This window comes from Oncorhynchus keta, chromosome 32 (assembly GCF_023373465.1).
Source record: "Oncorhynchus keta strain PuntledgeMale-10-30-2019 chromosome 32, Oket_V2, whole genome shotgun sequence".
NCBI classification, from domain to species: Eukaryota; Metazoa; Chordata; class Actinopteri; order Salmoniformes; family Salmonidae; genus Oncorhynchus; species Oncorhynchus keta.
Genome location: NC_068452.1, coordinates 65,001 through 91,453, shown reverse-complemented (window position 1 = coordinate 91,453; position 26,453 = coordinate 65,001). Strand labels below are relative to the sequence as shown.

Here is a 26,453-nt window from a genome sequence, read left to right as displayed (position 1 = left end):
GGATTTCGGGAATGTTTCTTTTTTTGACCCAACTTTAAACCTAAATCCAGTTACATGGTTCAAATATGTTATTTCATGTTGAATTTATGTTAGTTGAAAACTCAATCAAATGACATTGAACTGATGTCTTTGTCCAGTGGGATAGCACACTAGAGATCTTCAACCAAGGGTTATCAAAATACCTGATCTGAACAGGAAGGGGATGTGAACTTAGAGTAGGGATGGAGGAAATAGGTGGGAGGAGGGAGACGGGTAGGAGTGAGGAGGTCAGGAGTCTGCAAATAGCTGGTTCACAATTAAAAAGGTTTAACAGGATCTTAAGCACATACAAATTTGTAACATATTGCAAGAATTGTGTTATTTAAAAAAAAAATGCATACAAAATGGTTGACGTTGTACACAATTTTCAGGAACCTATTTAGACTAGAGTACTTTTAAAACTACTGGCTGAAATTTTACAAAAACTTGATAAAAGCATCTTTAAGATTGTATCAACTAGCTAAGCCGTTTATTTCTCACGTAGGTCAAAGAAACACTACATAATGAAAGATAAGGGGACATCAATTGCGTGGTTCAATTGTCACTGTTGGGCGTATCTCAGAAAACCACATCCTTTCTATCATCCTGTTTCTATAGCAACCAGAAAGCAATTTGGAGGCATTGAACCAACGGCTTTCGCCAGGCAGCAGGCACTCCACCTAATGTCAGTATATTGACACAGCAACAAGAGACATTCTAAAAAAGTAAGGTTAGTGTGTAACGTCAATTATATTTACAACGTTACCAGACCATTTCCTTTACAAATGAGATCAAAGCCACAAAAAAAATGTAAATGGTTAAAAGTTTACAATGTGAACAAAACCAAAAATGTATTTTTAAAAAAGGTACTAAGTGAATGGTAAACATACTGTATATACAAACAAAATGTTAATGTTATCACATGCAGTCCACTCTATATAAACCTGTTACGTTTATCTGTTTTAGAGACCGCAATAGCTATTGAGCACAAGTAACAGTCCATGTAACTACCTGGTCAACCAGACTTGGCTCGTCCAGGTGATGTTCTGGACTGGGTTAAAGATCACTCAAAATTCTGCTGGTCAATGTCAGAGGGCACAGTGCAGCGGGTCAAGGTGGACAGGTAGAGACCAGTTGCCATAGGGACAAGACCGGCCGCTACCTTGAGAATTGCCAGTAATCGGCATGCTGCCGTGGTCACCCCCTCTGTTGTCTGAGTGGAGAAAGAAAGGAAGATGGAGGAATAAATAAATGGGGGAAAAAAACAAATGTTTCATGAAATAACAGAATGACACACTTATAAAAGATAATGAGTTTGTATTATCCCTCAGTCTATTCATAACACAAGCTTCATTAAATAAACAAACAAACTCACAGCACTATCAACAAGGCAGGTCCTACAGGCTCTAGAATTCCTCAAAGTAGAGGAGACTTCATCCCTACTTGTATTTGTGAGAGGTATTGACATGTTGAAAGCACCGAGCTGTCTGTTTAAACGATTAGCACAAAGCTCAGACAACCATTCATACCCCACAAGACATGGTCTCTTCACAGTCCAAGTCCAGAACAGACTATGGGAGGCGCACAGTACTACATAGCGCCATGACTACATGGAACTCTATTCCACATCAGGTAACTGATACAAGCAGTATAATCAGATTTTTATTTTTTATTTTTTAACATAAAAAAACACCTTATGGAACAGCAGGGACTGTGAAGCAACACAAACATAGGCAGAGACATGTATGCATACACACGATAACATACGCACATGTACACATAGATTTTGTGTTGTAGATATGTGGTAGTGGAGTATGGGCCTGAGGGCACACAGTGTATTGTGAACTCTCTTATAAATGTATTGTAATGTATGTATTTGGGGCTTCCGAGTGGCACAGCAGTCTAAGGCACTGCATTTCAGTGCAAGAGGTGTCACTACAGACCCTGGTTCGATTCCAGGCTGTATCACAACCGAACGTGATTGGGAGACCCTAAGGGCGGCACACATATGGCCCAGTGTTGTCCGGGTTTGGCCGTCATTGTAAATAACAATTTGTTCTTAACTGACTTGCCTAGTTAAATAAAAGGTTAAATACAAAGAAATCATGTTGTTTTTAAAATTGTATAACTGCCTTAATTTTGCCAGACCCCTGGAAGAGTAGCTGCTGCCTTGGTAGCAAGACGATGCATAATAAATACAAATATAGTGTTTCACCTGTCAATCATGTCTATGCGTTAACTGATACAGTTGACTCATACCTGATCCTCTGCACACAATAAGGGGCAGTGGAGTGATGCAGCCAGCGTCCTCACAGAGACCAGCCGCTCAGGGGGCACTGACACATTACGAGCTGGAGGAGGAGACACAGACACACCACAGAAACACAGGTGATAGAAATCTTTCAATATAATGATGATAGAATGTGATAAGCAAGGGCCTCCCGAGTGGCGCAGTGGTCTAAGGCACTGCATCGCAGTGCTAGCTGTGCCACTAGAGATCCTGGATCGAGTCCAGGCTCTGTCCCAACTGGGAGACCCATAGGGCGGCACACAATTGGCCCAGCATCGTCCGGGTTAGGGGAGTGTTTTGCCGGCAAGGATGTTCTTGTTCCATCGAGCTCTAGCAACTCCTGTGGCAGGCCAGGCGCAATGCACGCTGACACGGTCGCCAGGCGTACTGTATTATTTTCACTATATTGGATCACTCCAATATATTGGTATCACTCCGCGGTGGAGGGATACATCCGATGTGAGGATTTAGAGATTTACTTTTGTGTACACCAGTGTCACAGCTGGGATCCGCCCCTATATATAGACCCCATGGCCGCGTCACGTTCTCGTTCTCCTCCGTCTGTATGTTGAGGTACAAACTTTCTGAAGTTCGCTTGGTAAGTCGCTGGTAAGTGTAATATCTTGCGTGGAAGTATACTCACTGGCTGTTTGCAGCCTGGAGCAGCCCCTCCTCTTCAGTGCTCCACTTGCTGTGCATGGTTGATCTGTATCTTCCGCCCGTGGTTTGTCATGCTTGCGTTTCATTAGCGTTACACTACGACTCCATGTGCATTAATATATTGGTGGCTCTTGCTGCCACAAACTGTAATTTACCTTACACAACTTCCCGACTGGCTTGTTCTGTGTGTGTGTGTTGTGAATTGCCTTAACATACTGCATGTTCTTTCCCCTGCAGAGTGTAAGTGTATCGTAGTGGGCTTTCCACTACGTTGAGACATTAACTTTGGAGTTCCTTAACGGGTGTTACTCTATATGGTTCTGTTTTCACTGCTTGGATATGAAACCGGTAGGTAATATTGGCATAAATCTTTTTTTAAATGTTTTATCCATTACCTGGTTGCTGTTTTTTTGTCTGCCTGTTTTTCCCACTGGGGTCTACCCGGTGTTTGCAGCGGTACTGGGTAATTTATCCCTCACCGGTGTCATGACGTTTCCCTCTTTGGGTACAGCAAGCCCCATCCCCCTCTCCCTGTCTCCTGCACCCAGGCTGCTGTGGTCAGAGAGAGGTCGTAAATTCCTGGAGGAGATTATCTCCTCATGGCCACAGTTTTGAGACAGAGTGAATTTTCATAGAGAACAAAGGCATTTCTTCCACCTCACAGAACTTGAGGTCTGACCAACATTTATGTTCTGGAGAAGGTATAAAAGATCGGTGAAGTAACCAGCTACGAACTGGTCTGTTTGGTACAATTTGGTGAAACTCATGGGAGACAATACGATCACATTACCATAACGCTGTTTATATAATAGCCTCAGATATGAGGTTTACATCTAATTGTTGTATAAGATGAATGAGTGAAGATGATACTGTTTGTGTAATGTGATTTTGGACTGTTTAATGAAGGAAACTCCAATTCCCTTTTAACTAAATCAGAGGACCGCCCATGAGCCCAGTTTGGACCTGGCGTCATGAGACAGTCTTTTTCTGCCCTCCCGAAGAAAAGCCCCACTTTGAGAATTTCTCAACAGACCATGTTTCCCTCAATTACGAGAGGACAAAGGTTGCAGACCAGCTAACCTTGATAACGAGAGGGCCAAGGTTTGAGTAGATGGCTGAATATTTTAACCATACCACGTGGTTAAACTCTTAGACTATCGATACTGACAGAATAAGAACAAGTCTTTGATATGAATTACTAGTCTGCAGCTAGGAATTCAGTATCATTGAACGCAAAGACCGACAACCGCCGAAACATCTATCCATAACGACATGAATGAATGTCACTCTGAACTAACCATTCTAACCACGACAGAGTGTGGACAAACTCACCAACAGAAACAAACTTTTCAACAGAGACCCCGACGAGACACTGAGCGTTAATATATTTTTTGATTGCAATTGTTCCCGAATGAGTGAGCGGTCATGTGCAAAGGATTAGCATTACAAATGTTATAATTATCAACTGTGTGTTGTCTTATCTCAGTCGACCCCCACTTCCCTTTTGTACAACAAGCCGCGATGCCGGTTTATCCCACTTGGGAAACTCCGTTATCATTTCCTTGTAACTATCTACTGTTTGTTTATGCATTTCTGTGAATTACTTAGTGAATAAATGATTTTAGACAATTGATGTATGGATGACTCATTGTAAAGACTGGGTTTGTGCAGATAACCAACAATTTACGACATTTGGAATGAGACTAACGTGAGGTAAAATAAATAATTCATTAATCAGAAGACTATTGATCAGATATGAAAATATCTGAAAAGTTATATTAGGAAAATTATAACGTTGTAATCTGAATATTTTCCTTGGTGCCCGGACTTCCTAGTTAATTACAGTTACATGATTAATCCATTTAAATCACATAATAATAATAATAATAATTAGAGTCATTTGATAAAGATTCATCTTCAGTTTAATGATGCCAAAGACAAGACACCGGGTTCCTATTCCTCCAAGCGTGTCACGACATAACTCTCCCAGGGCGTCAAACCCCTGCTCCGTGGCCTTGTTGGCTTGGCTGAGCTTATGGCTTCCCTTTGTGACAGGTGTGATGGTGTCAATCGTCAACGCCATAGGGACGTGCATGGGAAACCCAGGCGCTCGGGCGCCAGAGGAGAGGCGGGCCCGGCAGGACCCCTGACACAACCTTCCCGGCCACTTCTCCCGGTCTCAAAGGGCAAAGTGGGAGGAGGGTGTGGAGTTCCCCTGGGTGTTGTCCACAATGCTCGAGGGGTACAGACTCCAATTCCGGTGCCGGCCCCAGTCCTTCAGGTGCCTTTCGTGTCACCACGGTGGCCAACCCCTGAAGAAAACCCTGCGGCTGGAGATCTCCTCACTCCCCGACAAGGGTGCCATCCGCAAGAATCAAGCCATCAGAACGGCTAGGTGGGTTCTACTCCACTTATTTTGTGGTGTCAAAAAGAGAATAAGGGTTTTGATCGATTCTGGACCTCCGCAACCTCAATGGGTACTTGAAGGTAATGAGGTTCCACATGCTGTCCCCAGCCGCGTGTTGCAGGCCGAGTCCAGGGACCAGTGGTTTGTGACGCTGGACCTTGGGGATGCGTAATTCATGTTCCTGTTCACCCAGCTCATTGGCAGTACCTCCGATTCACTTTCAAAGGGACGGCTTACTAATTCATGATTCTTCCCTTTGGCCTCTCCTTGGCACCCCGCACTTTCACAAAGTGCATGGACGCTGTCCTGGCACCTCTCACATCCCGAGGATTGTTGATCCTCAATTACCTGGACGATTGGCTGATTTGTGCCCCAACCAGGACCCAGGTCCTGTCAGACAGAGACATAATCGTGACCCACATCGGCGGGCTGGGCATTACAGTAAGCGACAAGAAGAGTAATCTGACACACCACCCAAAGGTTGGCCTTCATTGGTATGGAACTGGACTCAGACCTCATGAACGCACGCCTGCCCACCAGAAGGGTTCAGGCGATCTTATCGACCACTTCGGCAGGGGCGAGTGGTATCTGCCCTGACAATGCCTGTTGGGCTTGTTGATGGCAGCCTCGTTGATGATTCCTCCAGACTCTTCAACGGTGGTTCAACTCCCCCCGGCTGCACCCGAAGCGCCACGGTCACCGCCAGCCGCACAGGGCCTCAGGGCATTGTTGAGGTGGCGCCGTCGCTCCTTTCTCTCAAGTGGGGTGGAGATGCTGAGGACGCACCGCCGGGAGCTGGTCAGCACAGATGCCTCCCAGATCGCCTCGGGGGGTGACCAAGGGCAGATTGGCCAGCGGCTGTTGGCTACCCCCTTGGAGCAGCAGGCTCATCAATAAACTAGAAAGCTGAGCTGTACTGCTGGCCCTGCGGTCCTTCCTTACACATCTGAAAGGAAGACATATCCTGGTGAGAACAGACAACAGCACAGCGGTGGCTTACATCAACCATCAGGGTGGACTGAGGTCACACCGCCTCAATCTTATAGCACAGGAGCTCCTCTGGGCTCAGGTACGTCTAGTGTCTCTACTCGCAGCGCATGTATCAGACATCCTGAGTGTGACAGCGGTTATGCTCTCGAGGGAGGGCCCACCACCTTGGGTCTGGAGCCTACATCCCCAGGTGGTGCAGCACCTGTGGGACAAGTTCAGGAGGGTGCAGGGGGACCTGTTTGCCTCCCTGGACAATGCACACTGCCCCCTGTGGTACTCCATGTTGGAGCCACCAGGGCCTCTAGGCTTGGATGCTCTGGCTCTCGATTGGCCAGGGCTGGAGCTTTCCCCATTCCCCCCTTTTACCCTGATCCAGGCTGAGCTGGACAGGACCAGGATGGAAGAGCATCATCTGCTTCTGGTGGTCCCATACTGGCCCAGCCTTCTTCTGTCCCTGTTGTCTGGGACACCTTGGAAACTTCCCATGAGACCAGACCTGCCGTCTCAGGCCGGGGAACGCTGTGGCATCCGATGCCGCACCGCCTCAGTCTGTGGGATTCGCCACTGAACAGCACCATTGGTCCATGTTAGGACTACAGGAGTGTGTAATGAACACCATGCAGAGCACAAGGGCGCCGGCTACAACCACGGCATACCAGTTGTGCCGGCGGTTGTTCTGCTCTTGGTGCACTGGTATTGAGGTTGTGCCCGAGTCATGTGGGGTGCAGTATGTCCTCCAATACCTGCAGTCTCGCTTGGATGAGGGCTTGGCAGCCTCAACACTGAGAGGGTATTTGGCCGCAATATCTGCCTGCATTGTGAGGTGGATGGACAGGCCAGTGGGACGCCATCCCTTGGTCTCCAGGTTTTTGAAGGGGGTTCGTCACCTGCGTCCAGTTAGGACCCCCTCACTGGTGAACTGGGATCTCAATGTAGTCTTGACAGCTTTGGTAAAGCCACCTTTCGAACCGTTCGAGTCTGCCTCCCTGAAACACCTCTCTATTAAGGTGGCTTTCTTGGTAGCAATTACTACCATAAAGAGGGTGGGTGAGCTCCATGCTCTTTCGGTAAGTTCTGAGGGCTAAAGGATGGACACTGGGGGGAGGAGTATATCTCTCTGCCCCAACTCTTCATTCCTCCCTAAGGTTTTGTCAGACAGGCATGTGAACATCCCTTTTATCCTGTCTGCTTATGACCTCCCGGCAGTGGCGGGGGAGTCTGGCCCTCCCTCCGGCATGCTGTGCCCAGTGAGGGCACTGGCTGCCTATGTGGAGTGGACACGGTCAGTGAGAACAACAGACCAGCTCTTTGTCTGTTATGGTGAGAGAGTCCTGGGGGCTGGGCTATCAAAGCAGAAGCTCTCTCACTGGATCATGGACACGATTACGACAGCATGCAGCCTGGCTGGCATGCCAGTGCTGGGATCTGTGGTGGCACATTCAACACGAGGTGTGGCTGCATCCTGGGCTCTACTGAGAGGAGTGCCCCTCACTGAGAACTGTGCTGCGGCCAGCTGGGCTTCCTCTCGCACCTTTGCTAGGTACTATCAGGTAAATGTGGCATCTCCCTCTGCAGTGGATTCAACGGTCCTGGGCGTCACCTCCCCTTCCGGGACTGTGTCGGGACCCCCCTTCCACACTGACGGTCCCTGCGTCTTGGTCCCGCACTAGGACTTCGCCGCTGGCTGGCCAGGTCCCTCTAGCACCGACTAATCTGATACGGGAATACCAATATATTGGAGTGATCCAATATAGCGAAACATAACGAAGGTTACATATGTAACCACGATTATGTGAGCTATATGGATCACTCCAATCCTCTACGGTGCTAGAGACTAGAGGTCGACTGATCAATCGGAATGGCCGATTTCAAGTTTTCACAACAATCGGAAATCGGTAATTTTGGATGCCGATTTTGCTGATGTTTTTTTGTGTTTTTTTCCGCCATTATTTAATCTTTATTTAATTAGGCAGGTCAGTTAAGAACACATTCTTATTTTCAATGACAGCCTAGTAACGGTGGGTTAACTGCCTTGTTTAGGGGCAGAACGACAGATTTTTACCTTGTCAGCTCAGGGATTCAATCTTGCAACCTTACGGTTAACTAGTCCAACGCTCTGACCACCTGCCTCACGAGGAGCCCGCCTGTTAAGAAGCCACGGTAAGTTGCTAGCTAGCATTAAACTTAATCAATCATAATCACTAGTTATAACTACACATGGTTGATGATATTACTAGTTTATCTAGCGTGTCCTGCGTTGCATATAACCGATGCAGTGCGCATTCGCGAAAAAGGACTGTCGTTGCTCCAACGTGTACCTAACCATAAACACCAATGCATTTCTTAAAGTCAATACACATAAGTATATATTTGTAAACCTGCATATTTAGCTAAAAGAAATCCAGTTTAGCAGGCAATATTAACCAGGTGAAATTGTGTCACTTCTCTTGCGTTCATTGCACGCAGAGCCAAGGTATATGCTACAGTTTGGGCCACCTGGCTCATTGCAAACTAATTTGCCAGAATTTTACGTAATTATGACATAACATTGAAGGTTGTGCAATGTAACAGGAATATTTAGACTGATGGATGCCACCCATTAGATAAAATACGGAACGGTTCCATATTTCACTGAAAGAATAACCGTCTTGTTTTCGAGATGATAGTTTCCGGATTCGACCATATTAATGACCTAAAGGCCCACATTTATGTGTGTTATTATGTTATAATTAAGTTTATGATTTGATAGAGCAGACTAACTTTCATGCGTTTTGCCAGCAACTCTGCTGTTTATGACTTCAAGCCTATCAACTCCCAAGATTAGGCTGGTGTAACGATGTGATGTGAAATGGCTAGCTAGTTATCGGGGTACGCGCTATACTGTTTCAAACGTCACTCGCTCTGAGACTTGGAGTAGTTGTTCCCCTTGCCCTGCATGGGTAACGCTGCTTCGAGGGTGGCTGTTGTCGTTGTGTTCCTGGTTCGAGTCCAGGTAGGAGCGAAGAAAGGTACAGAAGCTATACTGTTACACTGGCAATACTAAAGTGCCTATAAGAACATCCAATAGTCAAAGGTATATGAAATACAAATGGTATAGAGAGAAAAATTCCTATAATAACTACAACCTAAAACTTCTTACCTGGGAATATTGAAGACTCATGTTAAAATGAACCACCAGCTTTCATGTGTTCTCATGTTCTGAGCAAGGAACTTAAACGTTAGCTTTCTTCCATAGCACATATTGCACTTTTACTTTCTTCTCCAACACGTTGTTTTTGCATTATTTAAACCAAATTGAACATGTTACATTATTTATTTCAGGCTAAATTGATTTTATTGATGTATTATATTAAGTTAAAATAAGTGTTCATTCAGTATTGTTGTAATTGTCATTATAACAACAACAAAAAAATTAAAAGCGTCCGATTAATCGGTATCGGCTTTTCTTGTCCTCCAATAATCGGTATCGGCGTTGAAAAATCATAGTCGGTCGACCTCTACTCGAGACACTAAAGTCCATGGAGAATAAGAGTGCCTCCTCTCAGCTGCCCACTGCACTGAGACTAGGAAACACTGTCACCACTGAAAAATCCACGATAATCGAGAATTTCAATAAGCATCTCTCTACGGCTGCCCATGCATTCCATCTGGCTACCCCAACACCGGCCAACAGCTCTGCACCCCTGCAGCAATTGGCCCAAGCCCCCAGCTTCTCCTTCACCCAAATGCAGACAGCTGGTGTTCTGAAAGAGTTGCAAAATCTGGATTCCTACAAATCAGCTGGGCTAAACAATCTGGACCCTCTCTTCCTAAAATTAATCTGCCGCAATTGTTGCAACCCCTATTACTAGTCTGTTCAACTTCTCTTCTGCATCACCTGAGATTCCCAAAGATTGGAAGGCGGCAGCGGTCATCCCCCTCTTCAAAAGGGGAGACACTAGACCCAAACTGTTACAGACCTATAGCCATCCTGCCCTGCCTTTCTTAAGTCTTCGAAAGCCAAGTGAACAAACAGATCACCGACCATTTCGAATCCCACCATACCTTCTAAGCTATGCAATCTGGTTTCCGAGCTGGTCACTGGTGTACCTCAGCCACGCTCAAGGTACTAAACAATATCATAACTGCCATCGATAAAAGACAGTACTGACTGTGCAGCAGTCTTTATCGACCTGGCCAAGGCTTTCGACTCTGTCAATCACCGTATTCTTATTGGCAGACTCAACGGCCTTGGTTTCTCTAATGACTGCCTCGTCTGGATCGCCAACTACATCTCAGAGATTTTAGTGTGTCAAATCGGAGGGCCTGTTGTCCGAACCTCTGGCAGTCAATGGGGGTGCCACAGGGTTCAATTCTCGGGCGGACTCTTTTCTCTGTTCATATCAATAATGTTGCTCTTGCGTGATAATTTTGGTGATAATTTGATCCACCTCCACACAGACGACATCATTCTGTATACATATGGCCCTTCTTTAGACACTGTGTTAACAAACCTCCAACACCATACAACACTCCTTCTGTGGCCTCCAACTGCTCTTAACAGCTAGTAAAACGAAACGCATGCTCTTCAATCGATCGCTGCCCGCACCCGCCCGCCCGACTAGCATCACTACTCTGGACGGCTCTGACTTAAGACAACTACAAATACCTAGGTGTCTGGTTAGACTGTAAACTCTCCTTCCAGACATTAAACATCTAGAATCGACTTCCTATTTCGCAACAAAGCATCCTTCACTCATGCTGCCAAACATACCCTCGTAAAACTGACTATCCTACCAATCCTTGACTTCGGCGATGTCATTTACAAAATAGCCCCCAAAACTCTACTCAGCAAATTGGATGTAGTCTATCACAGTGCCATCCATTTTATCACCAAAGCCTCATATACTACCCACCACTGCGACCTGTATGCTCTCGTTGGCTGGTCCTTGCTACATGTTCGTCGCCAAACCCACTGACTCCAGGTCATCTATAAGTCTTTGCTAGGTAAAGCTCCGACTTATCTCAGCTCACTAGTCACCATAGAAACACCCACCTGTAGCACGCGCTCCAGCATCCCCAAAGCCAACACCTCTTTTGGCCCCCTTTCCTTCCAGTTCTCTGCTGCCAATGACTGGATCAAATTGCAAAAAATCACTGAAGTTGGAGACTTATATCTCCCTCACTAACTTTAAGCGTCAGCTGTCAGAGCAGCTTACCAATCCCTGCAGCTGTACACAACCCATGGGTAAATAGCCCATCCAACTATCTAACTCATACCCATATTTGTTTTTCTGCTCTTTTGCACACCAGTATTTCTACTTGAACATATCTCACTCCAGTGTAAATTGATACATTGTAATTACTTCACCACTATTGGTCTATTTATTGCCTTACCTCCTTACTTCATTTACACACACTGTATACAGATTTTTCTATTGTGTTATTGACTGTACGCTTGTTTATTCCATGTGTAACTCTGTGTTGGTTTTGTTGCACTGCTTTGCTTTATCTTGGCCAGGTCGCAGTTGTGAATGAGAACTTGTCCTCAACTGGCGTACCTGGTTAAATAAAAGGTGACATTTAAAAAATAAATAATTATATATAGAGGCACCTCAAAAATTATGTAGAGAACGTGTCGCAGCCATGGGGTCTATATATAGGGGCGGACCCCAGCTGTGACACAGGTGTACACGGGAGTAAATCTGTAAATCCTCACCTCGGATGTATCCCTCCGCCGTGGAGTGATACCAATATATTGGGAGTGATCCATACTGCTCACATAACCGTGGTTACATACGTAACCTTCGTTTCCTCAGACACATTGGTGCAGCTGGCTTTCGGGTTAAGCGGGCTTTGTGTGAAGAAGCAGTATGACTTGGCTGGGTTGCGTTTCGGAGGACTCCGTACCGGAGTTGCAGCGATGAGACATGACTAACTACCAATTGGATACCATGAAATTGGGGAGAAAACAGGGTAAAAGTACAAATAAAAAAATATATATATAATAATTGTGATAAGTGTTAATGAAATATGGATAAAGGAGAAGGATAGACAGGTGAGTTCATTTCCTTACCACTGGTAACCAGGAAGCAGACTTTGCCCTGGAAGTAACCTGGGTCTAAATACTTGAGGGAGGTCTCTGCTGACTGGAAGCTGAGGAGAGAGAAAAGCAGTAGCATTACCACTGGAAGTGGAGGCCAGTAAAGCCACACAATAGGTCCATCTCCCTATGGATGGTTCTTATTGTCTGTATGTGAATGTACCTGAGCTCTGAGGTTAGGTGAATGATGAAAACCACCAGATCTATCCGCGGCCGAGACTCCTCATTTTCCATGGGGAGTGGGAGGCTTCTGGCCAACCTTCTGGTACAGAAAGACAAGACAAGACTGTTAGAAGGGTTGTGACTAGATGGTATACAGCTACTTTCGTCAAGTGACTTTTCGTAGCAGGTTAGGAGAGCATTTTAGCTAACTCTAAACCTTTTTTAAACCTAAATCCCCTAACATGTTATGAAAAGTCTCCGTAGCTGTATACCATCTAGTCAAAACCCCTACCTAGCTCGCTAGTTGAGAACTCAATTCAGTACTTACACATTAACGTTGACAGTCTTCTCTTGAAGAACAACAGTGTCAGCTAACTTCTGCTGAAATTGCTCTTCGTTCTCCACCAGCTGGAATAAGAAACACATTCATTGAGTAACGGGTGAGTTAGCGGTGTTGTGTGTCAGCTATCTAACTAAACAGATACAAATATTGACTTCTGTTTATGTAAATGTATCAATAATCTGGATAGCAGTAATGTCCCATTTGTCGTAGTGATAAGAATCTTTGCTAATTAGTTACGTTTGCTAGCTACCTAGGCCAACGTTACTTACATAACCACTTACCAGTATGTTGGCCGTGTTTAGTCCAGGAAGTTTACTAAATGGTTTGAGTAAAGACATTTTACTTCCAAAAAGTCAAATTGTGTTATAAAGCGTTCAACAATCCTGTCGCCTAATAACAATTCATACACAACTCCAATGTTATGGTGGAATATTTTTTTTTATCCATGACTTTTGTGGCGCGTAATTTCAAACTTCCGTTAAACGTCATGACGTCTTCTTCCGCTGCCATTTTCTTACGGAGCACGACTGCAATCTACTGTCTAAAAAGTGTAACTACACAAATGTAACCCTGCTGCTACCTCCACTTTGCACAATAATTCGGATATTTCTTTGATAAACAGTAAATTAAAGCTGAAGCCATAGTTGCTTCATTCATTTTTGAACTTATAAATTAATGATATATACCCATTGATTCTTGAATGTAATGTATAAATGCCTCATGAGCAAGTTTAAGCTTGTTATACTCCAATGTTAAACAAAATGTTAACACTATATAACCTCAAAACATGGTTAACATAATTGTTTATATCATGGTAAGTCCTGTCATCCATAGCTATGAATTTGAAAGGTTACAGTTCTCCAGGCCCATCCCTCAGCTTTGTACCAAAACGCAGGCGGGGTGTCTGCTTTGTTGTTTCAATTAAGGATTCCAACATTAAGAATGGACCGGAAACATGAGTCACAATGGAAGCAGGACTTTTATTAACTTTGTAGTAGATGGCACAGCAAGGTAGATCCCCCAAACATCCACCTTGACTCACAGCAAAAGGACTGTGTGTGTGTGTGACCATGGGTTTCTGCTGAATACCAATAAAGTAACAGTATGTAAAATGCTTGTGTACGTTGTCAACTATATTGAATTCTACATGTCCATATTAGTGTGAAGAGTTAAGTGGTACTCTCAAGTATGTTTATCTTTCAAATATGTGGTTGTTCATCACTGTTTGTGTATAAATCATAGTTGTACACACTATACGCGCTCCCCCATATGAAACCGATCTTTGGATCCATGTTGGAACCCAGAAAATGACAACAGCATCAACAGTCAATCATAATGATAAAAATAAAAAAAACAGCATTTCTAAAATAAAATAATGTTTAAATGGGTAGAACATCCATCACCCTCTACTAACCCCGTCCCAATATCCAATTATTACATGAAATAAAGTGTTGCTCCCAGTCCAACCTCATTCCTTTCATTCAAGATCTTTCCCATTCATCCCAATTCGAAAGCTCCACCAACTATCTTTGCATGCTCCCGTCCTGATTTCCTTGTCCCAATTATTCCTCTCTGGCCAATTTATGTCGCACTTCAACATGAATGAACACACACTCACCACCCTCCTGGACCCTTCCAGCCAGTTCCAATTCACTCCCTCCCACCTGGCCATAAACCTTTGATGATTGCGGATCTGAAAGGTCTGGATAGGCAGTGTATAAGCAGTGTAGCTTCCACCATATTGCTTCCATCTTATAGATCTGCAAACATCTAAGGGTTATGGCTCAGGTGAAGGGGTAAGGAGCCCATTATAATGGACTTTTGCTCCATCTTTCTAAACCCCCCCTGCTCTAACATGACCTTGGATGTCCCCCTCTGTATCATATCTCCCCCGACTCCCTCTCCCCATCTGAGCTGGAACGTCTATCCCTCTCTAGTGACAGAGATCTCTCTCTTTCTCTCCCCCTGGCCATCATCTCTGGAGAGGTGGATCTCTCCCGGTCTTCCCTCGTCATGGGCTCGGGCCTGTCGTCTTGCTCCCGGGAGCGGGGTGGGCCCTCTCCTCCGCTCTCCCTCCATCTCTCCTGGGAAGAGGAGCGCCCTGAGGGTGAACGCCCTGACGGAGAGCGCTGAGATGGTGAGCGGGGTTCTCTGTCTCGGGTGTGTGAGGATCTGTCCCTGGAAGACCTGGGTAGAAGGAAACAGATCAAGAATTGGTAAAAGATCAAGCACCCGATGATAGACAAACAAAATTAAACCCAGACAAACTGTTTGGAAAGAGCTGGTTCGTATTCATTAGGGCACAGTATAGCAAAACATTTTACAATGTATAAACTGGCAAAACCAGGCAACCTGGTAAAATTAAGGTAAAATAAAAAGGTAGTTGTACTTCCCTGTTTTAATCTAGTTGCTGCCTGATTTTAGTGACATAAGGGCTATGTGGGTCGTGTTCATTAGGGCACAAGGTACGTAGAATTTTTTTTTTGCAACGGAAAGACAACATCAAGTTTTTTGTTGTTCAGGCAACTTGGTAATATAAAAAAGGTAGTAGTACCTCCTGATTTCATTAAGTTCTAGTTCTAGTTGGTGCTTGATTTTAATGACATAAGGGCTAGCTGCCATTTTCTAAGTATCACATCAGGGTTCCTGTCTGTCTGTTTGGGCTTCACCTCTTCCTCTTGCTCCTGTGAGAGTGGGAGCGCGAGCGATGCCCGTCTTTGTGTCTATGCTTACGCTCCCTGTCCCGCTCTCCCCCTCCCTCCTCCCTGGGACGAGAGGAGCGGTGTCGTCTCGAGCGATGGGAGGATGAGCTGCCTCCCTCCCTGTATCGTTCACCGCTTCTTGATCTTGTCCTGTGAAAAAATACATCAGTGGATTGTTAAAATACAAGAGAACAAGCATTTAAGTATTTATTTGATGTCTGAACTGGTGGGAACAAGTCAGACTTAGCTCACCTCCGGCGATCTCTCTCCCCCCTCTCTCTTTCTCTCTCCCTCTCACGTTCAGTTTCGCGCTCCCTCTCCTTTTCCCTCTCTCGTTCTCGTTCTCGCTCCAGCTCCCACTCCTTTGCTCTCTCTTCCTCCTTTTCTTCCCTTCTTCTCAGTCGCATTCCTTCTTGCTTATCCATAACGGCTTTCTGTAGCAGGAAAAAAAAAAAACACGTAACTAAGTACACAAATCCATCGCAACAACTGTGCTCAGACAGCTCAGGTTTTACACTTCCTGAAAAGCAAGGTAAACGTCTACATAACTAATGATATCCTACTAGGTTCATATCCTACTAGGTTCTGACTACTGGTATATGGTGTGTGTCTCACCCGTAGCCTGTCCAGCTTCTCCCGGATCTCAATGAATCCCAGATGCAGTTTGCCTCCGAAGTGGTCAGCCAGGCGGCGGTCATTGTCATGGAGACCTAGGTAGGCGGAGCACACCTCGCACACCCGGAGCTTCTGCTGCTGGAAGCTGGACGCCGGCATCGAGTTCCTGTATACGTCCTGGGAGAAAGCAACAGTAAACCAGACTGACGTTAGAACTAGGACACTGCAAAGTTCTTAGTGCGTATGTTGCGGAGTTGAAGACTAACGTTAATTAGGACATAGTACACAAATGCCTGACCCACTTTCAAATGACTGATATTGACTGACTTTTTGGATATATTTTGAGTGCACATGTGAAATTCCTCTTATACCTGGCTGTTAAACATCTAAGAGGCCTTGCTGAAACAGGTTTGTATATACATACAAATACCCATTTATACCTTTTTTTTAACAAGTTCAGCTTTATTTAATCACAGTACAATTCCTAGCTCCGATGATTGGTTGTGACCACAACCATCCTTGACCCCCTGCCAACTGACCTCTGCCTCCTTCTTCATTGCGCGAGTCTTCTCCACCTTCTCCAGGACCTCCTGTGCCTCTTCCACATTGCCCTCGCCCCCCAGCTGCTCTGCCCGAGCCAGCAGCTTACCGATTTCCTCGTTCAGCTCGTGGACCCGCTCAGCCTGTTGATACCAGAGAGAAAGGGTTAGAATTATGACACGGTGACAACCAGAGCAACAAGAATCTCATTTTAATTACAGTTTCTTATACACGGTTGAAATGTAATTTTCTGAAATTAATCAGATACATTAATCTAGAAAAACCAGAACAACAACACATACCATGGAATTGGATTCCAACTATAGTGTCAATTCACCTAATGAGCATGTGGGGAACTATCTAAGTAAGACAAACAACAGGGGTCGGTCACCTTGGCGGCAACCTCAGCACTGATCTCATCCTGCGTCTCAGCCAGTCTCTTTTTTGCTAGCTCAGTCCTGCGGTCACAGTCAGCGATGAATGACTGAAGATGCTCAGCAGCCTGTGGTGATAGGGGATGACGAGGACCGTTTAAAGTCGCCAGATTAGAGAAAAAGCATCAATAGATATTACATGGAGACAAAACAGAAGAAAAGAAAAAGAGGGAGAGAAAGAGACAATCCATTGATCAACAGATCACAGAGTTTGCATGCAGAGGAAACGTGTGTGTGTGTGTGTGTGTGTGGTAAACATGAATACTAGGTACGTGACAGTCCAACATGACTCACGTCAAGCTCAAAGAAGTACTCCTGTTGCTTGGATGCGATCTCGAAGTCAGCCCTGAGGGCCAGGTCGTGGACCTTCACACACTCTCCCAGGTCCATTCTCTATACGTCGATGAGAAACATCCATTAAATCATTCACTCAAAGCTGTACCTACAAGTCCTGTACTCAAATCAAATCAAAATCAAATCAAATTTTATTTGTCACATACACATGGTTAGCAGATGTTTAATGCGAGTGTAGCGAAATGCTTGTGCTTCTAGTTCCGACAATGCAGTGATAACCAACAAGTAATCTAACTAACAATTCCAAAACTACTGTCTTATACACAGTGTAAGGGGATAAGGAATATGTACATAAGGATATATGAATGAGTGATGGTACAGAGCAGCATACAGTAGATGGTATCGAGTACAGTATATACATATGAGATGAGTGTGTAGACAAAGTAAACAAAGTGGCATAGTTAAAGTGGCTAGTGATACATGTGTTACATAAGGATGCAGTCGATGATGTAGAGTACAGTATATACATATGCATATGAGATGAATAATGTAGGGTAAGTAACATTATATAAGGTAGCATTGTTTAAAGTGGCTAGTGATATATTTACATAATTCCCATCAATTCCCATGATTAAAATGGCTGGAGTTGGGTCAGTGTCAATGACAGTGTGTTGGCAGCAGCCACTCACTGTTAGTGGTGGCTGTTTAACAGTCTGATGGCCTTGAGATAGAAGCTGTTTTTCAGTCTCTCGGTCCCAGCTTTGATGCACCTGTACTGACCTCGCCTTCTGGATGATAGCGGGGTGAACAGGCAGTGGTTCGGGTGGTTGATGTCCTTGATGATCTTTATGGCCTTCCTGTAACAACGGGTGGTGTAGGTGTCCTGGAGGGCAGGTAGTTTGCCCCGGTGATGCGTTGTGCAGTCCTCACTACCCTCTGGAGAGCCTTACGGTTGAGGGCGGAGCAGTTGCCGTACCAGGCGGTGATACAGCCCGCCAGGATGCTCTCGATTGTGCATCTGTAGAAGTTTGTGAGTGCTTTTGGTGACAAGCCGAATTTCTTCAGCCTCCTGAGGTTGAATAGGCGCTGCTGCGCCTTCTTCACGACGCTGTCAGTGTGAGTGGACCAATTCAGTTTGTCTGTGATGTGTATGCCGAGGAACTTAAAACTAGCTACCCTCTCCACTACTGTTCCATCGATGTGGATAGGGGGTGTTCCCTCTGCTGTTTCCTGAAGTCCACAATCATCTCCTTAGTTTTGTTGACGTTGAGTGTGAGGTTATTTTCCTGACACCACACTCCGAGGGCCCTCACCTCCTCCCTGTAGGCCGTCTCGTCGTTGTTGGTAATCAAGCCTACCACTGTTGTGTCGTCCGCAAACTTGATGATTGAGTTGGAGGCGTGCGTGGCCACGCAGTCGTGGGTGAACAGGGAGTACAGGAGAGGGCTCAGAACGCACCCTTGTGGGGCCCCGTGTTGAGGATCAGCGGGGAGGAGATGTTGTTGCCTACCCTCACCACCTGGGGGCGGCCCGTCAGGAAGTCCAGTACCCAGTTGCACAGGGCGGGGTCGAGACCCAGGGTCTCGAGCTTGATGACGAGCTTGGAGGGTACTATGGTGTTGAATGCCGAGCTGTAGTCGATGAACAGCATTCTCACATAGGTATTCCTCTTGTCCAGGTGGGTTAGGGCAGTGTGCAGTGTGGTTGAGATTGCATCGTCTGTGGACCTATTTGGGCGGTAAGCAAATTGGAGTGGGTCTAGGGTGTCAGGTAGGGTGGAGGTGATATGGTCCTTGACTAGTCTCTCAAAGCACTTCATGATGACGGAAGTGAGTGCTACGGGCGGTAGTCGTTTAGCTCAGTTACCTTAGCTTTCTTGGGAACAGGAACAATGGTGGCCCTCTTGAAGCATGTGGGAACAGCAGACTGGTATAGGGATTGATTGAATATGTCCGTAAACACACCGGCCAGCTGGTCTGCGCATGCTCTGAGGGCGCGGCTGGGGATGCCGTCTGGGCCTGCAGCCTTGCGAGGGTTAACACGTTTAAATGTCTTACTCACCTCGGCTGCAGTGAAGGAGAGACCGCATGTTTCCGTTGCAGGCCGTGTCAGTGGCACTGTATTGTCCTCAAAGCGGGCAAAAAGTTATTTAGTCTGCCTGGGAGCAAGACATCCTGGTCCGTGACTGGGCTGGATTTCATCTTGTAGTCCGTGATTGACTGTAGACCCTGCCACATGCCTCTTGTGTCTGAGCCGTTGAATTGAGATTCCACTTTGTCTCTGTACTGACGCTTAGCTTGTTTAATAGCCTTGCGGAGGGAATAGCTGCACTGTTTGTATTCAGTCATGTTGCCAGACACCTTGCCCTGATTAAAAGCAGTGGTTCGCGCTTTCAGTTTCACGCGAATGCTGCCATCAATCCACGGTTTCTGGTTAGGGAATGTTTTTATCGTTGCTATGGGAACGACATCTTCGACGCACGTTCTAATGAACTCGCACACCGAATCAGCGTATTCGTCAATATTCCCATCTGACGCAATACGAAACATGTCCCAGTCCACGTGATGGAAGCAGTCTTGGAGTGTAGAGTCAGCTTGGTCTGACCAGCGTTGGACAGACCTCAGCGTGGGAGCCTCTTGTTTTAATTTCTGCCTGTAGGCAGGGATCAGCAAAATGGAGTCGTGGTCAGCTTTTCCGAAAGGGGGCGGGGCAGGGCCTTATATGCGTCGCGGAAGTTAGAGTAACAATGATCCAAGGTTTTACCACCCCTGGTTGCGCAATCGATATGCTGATAAAATTTAGGGAGTCTTGTTTTCAGATTGGCTTTGTTAAAATCCCCAGCTACAATGAATGCAGCCTCCGGATAAATGTTTTCCAGTTTGCAAAGAGTTAAATAAAGTTCGTTCAGAGCCATCGATGTGTCTGCTTGGGGGGGGATATATACGGCTGTGATTATAATCGAAGAGAATTCTCTTGGAAGATAATGCGGTCTACATTTGATTGTGAGGAATTCTAAATCAGGTGAACAGAAGGATTTGAGTTCCTGTATGTTTCCTTCATCACACCATGTCCTGTTAGTCATGAGGCATACGCCCCCGCCACTCTTCTTACCAGAGAGATGTTTGTTTCTGTCCGCGCGATGCGTGGAGAAACCCGTTGGCTGCACCGCCCTGGATAGCGTCTTCCCAGTAAGCCATGTTTCCGTAAAGCAAAGAACGTTACAGTCTCTGATGTCCCTCTGGAATGCTACCCTTGCTCGGATTTCATCAACCTTGTTGTCGAGAGACTGGACATTGGCAAGAAGAATACTGGGAAGTGGTGCGCGATGTGCCCTTTTTCGGAGTCTGACCAGAACACCGCCGCGTTTCCCTCTTTTTCGTAGTCGTTTCCTTGGGTCGCTGCATGCGATCCATTCCGTTGTCCTGTTTGTAAGGCAGAACACAGGATCCGCGTCGCGGAAAACATATTCTTGGTCGTACTGATGGTGAGTTGACGCTGATCTTATATTCAGTAGTTCTTCTCGACTGTATGTAATGAAACCTAAGATGACCTGGGGTACTAATGTAAGAAATAACACGTAAAAAAACAAAAAACTGCATAGTTTCCTAGGAACGCGAAGCGAGGCGGCCATCTCAGTCGGCGCCGGATACAAGGCATGAGCCCAGGGACTCAGTAGTGCAATTGACATTGTGTTCTATAAACACTACTACACACAACCATTGTGACAAAGACAGTATTTCACAAACTGGGGGTCACCTGATTGAAAAATGGGGTCACGAGAGAACTCCGAAATACAATAAATACATTGTGCTTGGTTCATAGAACCGGGGTTACGTTAGTAAACTCCATAGCCACTAGATGTGATTGTAATAAACAGAGGTTTCTGTTTTCTTCCTACAAAATGTGGATCTATCTTTAGAACCGTTTAAGCTACAAAATATTATGATCCCATCACTGAAAGATAAGACTCTCGGGAACACGTGCGCTTCTTTTGTTTCCCTCTACAATGGCAGGACACAATAGAAGAGTGGACAAGACCAGGCACTAAATCAATGTTCTTTTCTACACAGAAGAGCATACAAAACTATTGCCTGATGATCTTCTGAACTTCCCAATACTTCAAACCATACTTTCTTCCGATTGAAATACTGATTTGTAATAGACTGTCTAAGCCCCAAAGAATTACAAATGTATATGTCAAAATATGGTCACGGGCCAAAAAAGTTTGGGATCCCCTGGACTAAGTAAGATGTCATGTACTCACAGTGCCGGAGAGAATGTCGTGAGGACAAGAGTCCAGCAAATGACTCTTGCAGACCCGCTCATCTGTAAATTTGATTCTCTGGCGCATGGTGTCCCCTACACGAAATTAAATCAGACAATGGGAGAGAGTTAGTGAGCAGAGCAATGTCATGTCTATCGCAAGAAGCAATAGCTGTGTGCATACCAGATACCACCTTCCTATTATCCAAAATTGTGATTACGGTGGGTGCATATGCCCATGTGGATCATTCATTCCTGAAACCAAAGCTAGTTTAACTTTAGCAAGCTAATCTAGTTCTGTCCAACGTTAGCTGTAGCCAGTCAGTAGCATCTCGTGGGCCAACAATATCCCAGCTAGCAAACATCAACAATGTGACAAGGTCTGAAACGGAATGTTCCTTGTGTTTACTTTACTGTGAATACAACAAGTAGTTAGCCGTCGTTAGCATTCAGCCATTTGTCCCCAGGCTAAGGTAGCTTAGCTAGCTAACGTCAGCTAGCATGATAACAACTAGTTAAAAACATTTCCTCTGAAACATCGAGCGACACTGAAACAACGTAGCTTGTCGTTAACTCACCATCTCTACTTGTGCCCATCAACTGGTCCAACATCGCTCGCATTTGCGCTTGAGCCGACATGTTTCTTGTTTATGTCCACGACACTGCAAGCCGATGGTGTTTGCTGCATGCAGCCTCTACCACAGGCCTCTGACGGCTCGTGGACGTCGAACAACTTTTCTCAGAGAACCTCAAGTTCTCGTGACGAATAGTTTGAAACAAACTAGCTCGCTAAAACCTCTTCTTGAGACCTTCCACCACCTTAACGTTTATAATTATCAAGTTTGTAATACCAATTTACATTGTAAATATTAGGTAGCTAAGCCTATTCCGAAATGTGTCTCGTCCCCGTTCGTCTCTCAACTCGAAGTATGGCGAGGGGACAGTATGTTGAGTGGCGGGTAGTGTAATTTCAAATTCGGATAATTGAGGTAAACCCGAAGGTTTTTAGGTAGTTGTGAGACCAACCACAGTCCCCTGTTAGAGCGTAAATATCATAGACATATTCTAACGTATTTATTAATTCGGTGTCCTTTATTTTTCGACTTCCTCCTCTTTCCGAGCGCGCTCTGCCTCGAAGGAAATGCTGGTTGGTTGAACAGCACAAAATGCTGCAGTCCTCGCGCGCTGGTTGGGCTAAATGGCACAAACGTCATTTGACCGCTCTGTCGTCAGATATCGTACGCGTTTCTATATTTTTTTTAAAGAAAAAAGTGCTATAATAAATGTTAGTCAATATTACCGCAAGTACAACTGAGTACAAGCGCAATGAAATTGTAGCATAGACGGCATATGAATGCACATAGGCCTAAACTGGATTCTATGGGCAAGGACAGTGTGTGAGAAGCACATAATACAAAATGGCTGGAATTATCCATTAGACTGTTCATACATTGTGCATTACATGTATTTATTAATATATTATTGTTTAATCTTTGCTGTCGTCATAAAATGCATTTGGCATTCGGCCAACACCACGGATAGACATACGTCCTGAACACACCCATAACATTGCTGTCCCGCCCACCCCAAATTGGAAAAATGGCGACAGCTGTCTTGTGGTTCTCACGGAACCTGGTATCGAGGAATACGGGGGTAGTAAGCCGTAACATCGTCTTGAAACCGTCTAACACAACGAGACTGAACCAATGTCGAAATGCGGTATCAACAGCAAATGGCGGTGTTCAACCAAAGCCGGATAAAGTGAGTTTTCATGCATGGTCAAGTCGGTTAGTAAGCAGGCTGGGTAACACTACACATCATGTGGGAGGTTCCTAACTCTTGGAGCAGATTGACAGCAGTCTTTGCCAATCACATTTTAAGGAATTTGGAGAGACAACTGCGGGAGCCAATGAACTTGTGTATGTTTTATACGGAAGTAATTGTCATTATTTTAGCCACTTCGAAAAATTACACCATAAAGCTAATATGTAAATGTTTTATGTAATAAAGTATTGGCTTACACAGAATATACCAGTGTAACATATGAACACAACTAGAAATACCATGGGGTATTGGAGTGTCCATTTTTAGGTCAAAGCCCATATCAATTGAATTAGCCTGTTTGTGGGAAATAAATCATTTCAGATCCATAATTTATTTTATTATGAGTATGGCACCTTGAGCCTCTGCATTTATAATGTGAATCAAGGAAATTGTTGAGGATTTATGCATTCTGAAAAATCCCATGTTCTCTTATCTGAGGCTTTGAACCATATACTGTGTATGATGCTTGATGTGGTCATGTTTCTGTATGATGTTAGCGGTTTTAGTTAATGTAGTAACCTTTTTTCAGATTGTAGATATTCTTTCTTTCCTTCGCCCCTATCACCCAGATATCCTTCGGCCTTATCCGCATGACCGCTGTCGTGATTCCCTTCCTGTACGTGGGAACGCTGATCAGCAAGAACTTTGCGGCTCTACTTGAGGAGCATGACATCTTCGTCCCTGAGGATGATGACGATGACGACTGAACCTAGGTCAGTGATGAGAAGAGAGGTATTGCTACAGCTATTGATGTATAAAAGGCTAATAACATTAATAGTCCCAGGGTGACACATAGGCTACCCTAAAATAAAACATCTCTTTAATATACTATTGTCCCTAACAGTAGTTTAGAGTGCATACGTGCAACATCTTATTTACATAATGGTATGTACCTAATCCAAACAGTCATGTTGGAACATGTTGACATGGTACCAATGATTATCTAAAAGAGAATGAAGAGAAATAATACAACTGAGAATTAATGACCATTGACATTGCTTGCATTTTCATTCCTTCCCAGGGTGCTTTGCAATAATGATGGCATGCCACTATGAGGAAGGAGAGAGAGATGCCCCCTACAGGAGAAGATTGCCCTCATCATGATCCACCTCTCCATCGCCTTTTTTCTCTCTCTTTCCTCTTTCCTTTCTCTCTCTTCCTTGCCACGGATTACTACATATTATTTGATATCATTGCGAGGTCACAGCACAGTCAGACTTCACTCTTGCATGTGTCTTATTATTTACTCAATAAAGAGTCTCTGTGTCAAAATAAATAACAAATAACAACACATTTGTTGGGGTATGTTCTTTGGTGTTATTTTGTGGTTGTCCCTGTCATTCTATAAAACATACATTCTTTGGTCTTATAACTCCAACCACAGCCTAGCCTGAAATCCAGATTGATGTGCTCTATTTCACCACGGTTTCACTTTGCTATATGTTGAAACAGAGCATATCAGTTTGGAGAATTCCAGGCTAACCACAGCCAGCCATAACGAAGAACAAACATTGTGCTATTGCATGGCTTCTTGGCTCTTCACAGCAGGTATCCAACTATCCATCCACCAACTCTATCTCTTCCTGCAGCGCTGCGTTGGCCAGTCTCAGGTGTCTCTTCTCTCCTCGTGCAGCGCTGCGTTAGTCAGTCTGAGGTGCTCCCTGAGGTCCCTGATCTCCAGCTCACTGCGACCCTTCATCCCAATCAGCTCCACGTACACCTCTTTGTAGCGGTCACACAAACTCTGCTTCTCCTAGAGGGGGGTCATAGACCAACACAGAGGAGACCAGTAGAGTGACATTTCTTATCCATATTCTGTTGTGTGTGTATGTAAACACTTATGGTGGTTGAATGGTTGGTCTGGAGTGGAACAGTAGAAACGGCATATGCAAGTACCTTAGGACAAGATGAGGGAAATTTGACTAAAGATTAGTATTTGTGTTTATGGTGTGCTATCAGGATTTTGTAAGGGTTGATCATGTGGATACAGAATATACCAGTAGTACCTTAGTTAGAGACTGCACTTCATTCCTTAGACAGCCAATCTCTTTTTGTAGGTACTCGACCTCAATCTCCTTTGCTCGTAGCAGCATCTGGAGGACAACACAGTTTAGTATTTTTGGTCATTTTAGTGATGCAATACTCATCAATATGAAGATTATTCCACAATTCTTTCACCAGTATCGTGTCAATGAATGAATAGTGCACCGATGTCACTGATGACCAGTACTAGTTGTTCTACATGGATATTTTTAGGACCCCAGCAGCACGTCATTGAGGCAAGTTTTTCAGGATTTTAAATTAATCTGGTCCACCCAATAGATGGCAGCATCTGGAGGACAACATTACAACATGACCAATCACCAATGGCCGACACAAATCTACACACCAATCAATGGAGCAACTTCGATGTAAGTCTTGCTTCCAATCAGACCTAGTTTCAAATACTAATTCAGGAATTTCCATTACTTTTCAATACAATTTGGTTGATTATTTGGTTTTTACAAATAACCATTCAAATACTCAAACAGAAATACTTGTTTTAGGCTGTGAATTAGAAAATAGGCATACACAGAAGAAGGCATTGAAATAACAAATGGTCAAATACAAAATGTAATTGAATCCGGTTCTGCTTCCAATACAACTAATCAGAATGTCAAACTTTATTCTTACTTCCAATTCCGAGGGACTGCGCTCAAAGTTGCCAGGGGAGACGTTTCCTGACCTCTGACCTGTGATGAAGTGGCGCATACGGCTGATCTCCTCAGTCAGACGAGCCTGCAGTTCCTGAGACAAACATGAAGAAGAAATAAAAATACTTATCATTAT

General features: G+C 44.8%; 4 protein-coding genes across 8 annotated transcripts in view; 1 reads left to right on the top strand and 3 right to left on the bottom strand.

Moving 5' to 3' along the window:
* Window positions 1-282: 282 nt before the first annotated feature.
* LOC118364787 (centromere protein M-like) lies at window positions 283-13,434 on the bottom strand. 3 transcript variants are annotated; one of them, XM_035746500.2, is made up of 6 exons: window positions 13,234-13,427; window positions 12,938-13,017; window positions 12,611-12,706; window positions 12,421-12,500; window positions 2,278-2,369; window positions 283-1,231 (listed from the first exon to the last, which is right to left on the bottom strand). In XM_035746500.2, exons 1-6 carry the CDS (start codon window positions 13,288-13,290, stop codon window positions 1,082-1,084), a joined length of 555 nt encoding a protein of 184 aa, XP_035602393.1. In that variant the 5' UTR covers window positions 13,291-13,427; the 3' UTR covers window positions 283-1,081. The 3 variants fall into 3 exon arrangements, 2 of the variants coding, with proteins under 2 accessions (XP_035602393.1, XP_035602391.1); XM_035746498.1 differs by having other exon boundaries at window positions 12,611-12,709; window positions 13,234-13,425; XR_008088254.1 differs by lacking the exons at window positions 283-1,231; window positions 2,278-2,369 and adding exons at window positions 6,210-11,905; window positions 12,064-12,282 and having other exon boundaries at window positions 12,611-12,709; window positions 13,234-13,434.
* Window positions 13,435-13,912: 478 nt separating this feature from the next.
* Window positions 13,913-22,956, bottom strand: LOC118364784 (putative RNA-binding protein Luc7-like 2). The gene is made up of 9 exons (XM_035746492.2): window positions 22,379-22,956; window positions 21,802-21,896; window positions 17,538-17,636; window positions 17,201-17,311; window positions 16,809-16,952; window positions 16,270-16,446; window positions 15,907-16,088; window positions 15,622-15,804; window positions 13,913-15,139 (listed from the first exon to the last, which is right to left on the bottom strand). Exons 1-9 carry the CDS (start codon window positions 22,437-22,439, stop codon window positions 14,833-14,835), a joined length of 1,359 nt encoding a protein of 452 aa, XP_035602385.1. The 5' UTR covers window positions 22,440-22,956; the 3' UTR covers window positions 13,913-14,832.
* A 396-nt stretch (window positions 22,957-23,352) lies between these two features.
* LOC118364789 (essential MCU regulator, mitochondrial) lies at window positions 23,353-24,917 on the top strand. Of its 2 annotated transcripts, none has more exons than XM_035746504.2 (3): window positions 23,353-23,561; window positions 24,194-24,356; window positions 24,646-24,917. In XM_035746504.2, the coding sequence occupies exons 1-2, from the start codon at window positions 23,400-23,402 to the stop codon at window positions 24,329-24,331; spliced, it is 300 nt and encodes a 99-aa protein (XP_035602397.1). In that variant the 5' UTR covers window positions 23,353-23,399; the 3' UTR covers window positions 24,332-24,356; window positions 24,646-24,917. The 2 variants fall into 2 exon arrangements, with proteins under 2 accessions (XP_035602397.1, XP_035602396.1); XM_035746503.2 differs by having other exon boundaries at window positions 23,357-23,561; window positions 24,194-24,337.
* Window positions 24,918-25,047: 130 nt separating this feature from the next.
* The window catches only part of LOC118364783 (TRIO and F-actin-binding protein-like), a 20,165-nt gene continuing 18,759 nt past the window's right edge, over window positions 25,048-26,453 (bottom strand). For both annotated transcript variants that reach the window (XM_052490286.1, XM_052490287.1), the window contains exons 14-16: window positions 26,298-26,411; window positions 25,631-25,717; window positions 25,048-25,377 (exon numbers count right to left, since the gene is read on the bottom strand). In XM_052490286.1, the coding sequence (XP_052346246.1) occupies window positions 25,231-25,377; window positions 25,631-25,717; window positions 26,298-26,411 (348 nt within the window). In that variant the 3' untranslated portion in view covers window positions 25,048-25,230. The remainder of the gene's footprint in view (window positions 25,378-25,630; window positions 25,718-26,297; window positions 26,412-26,453) is intronic.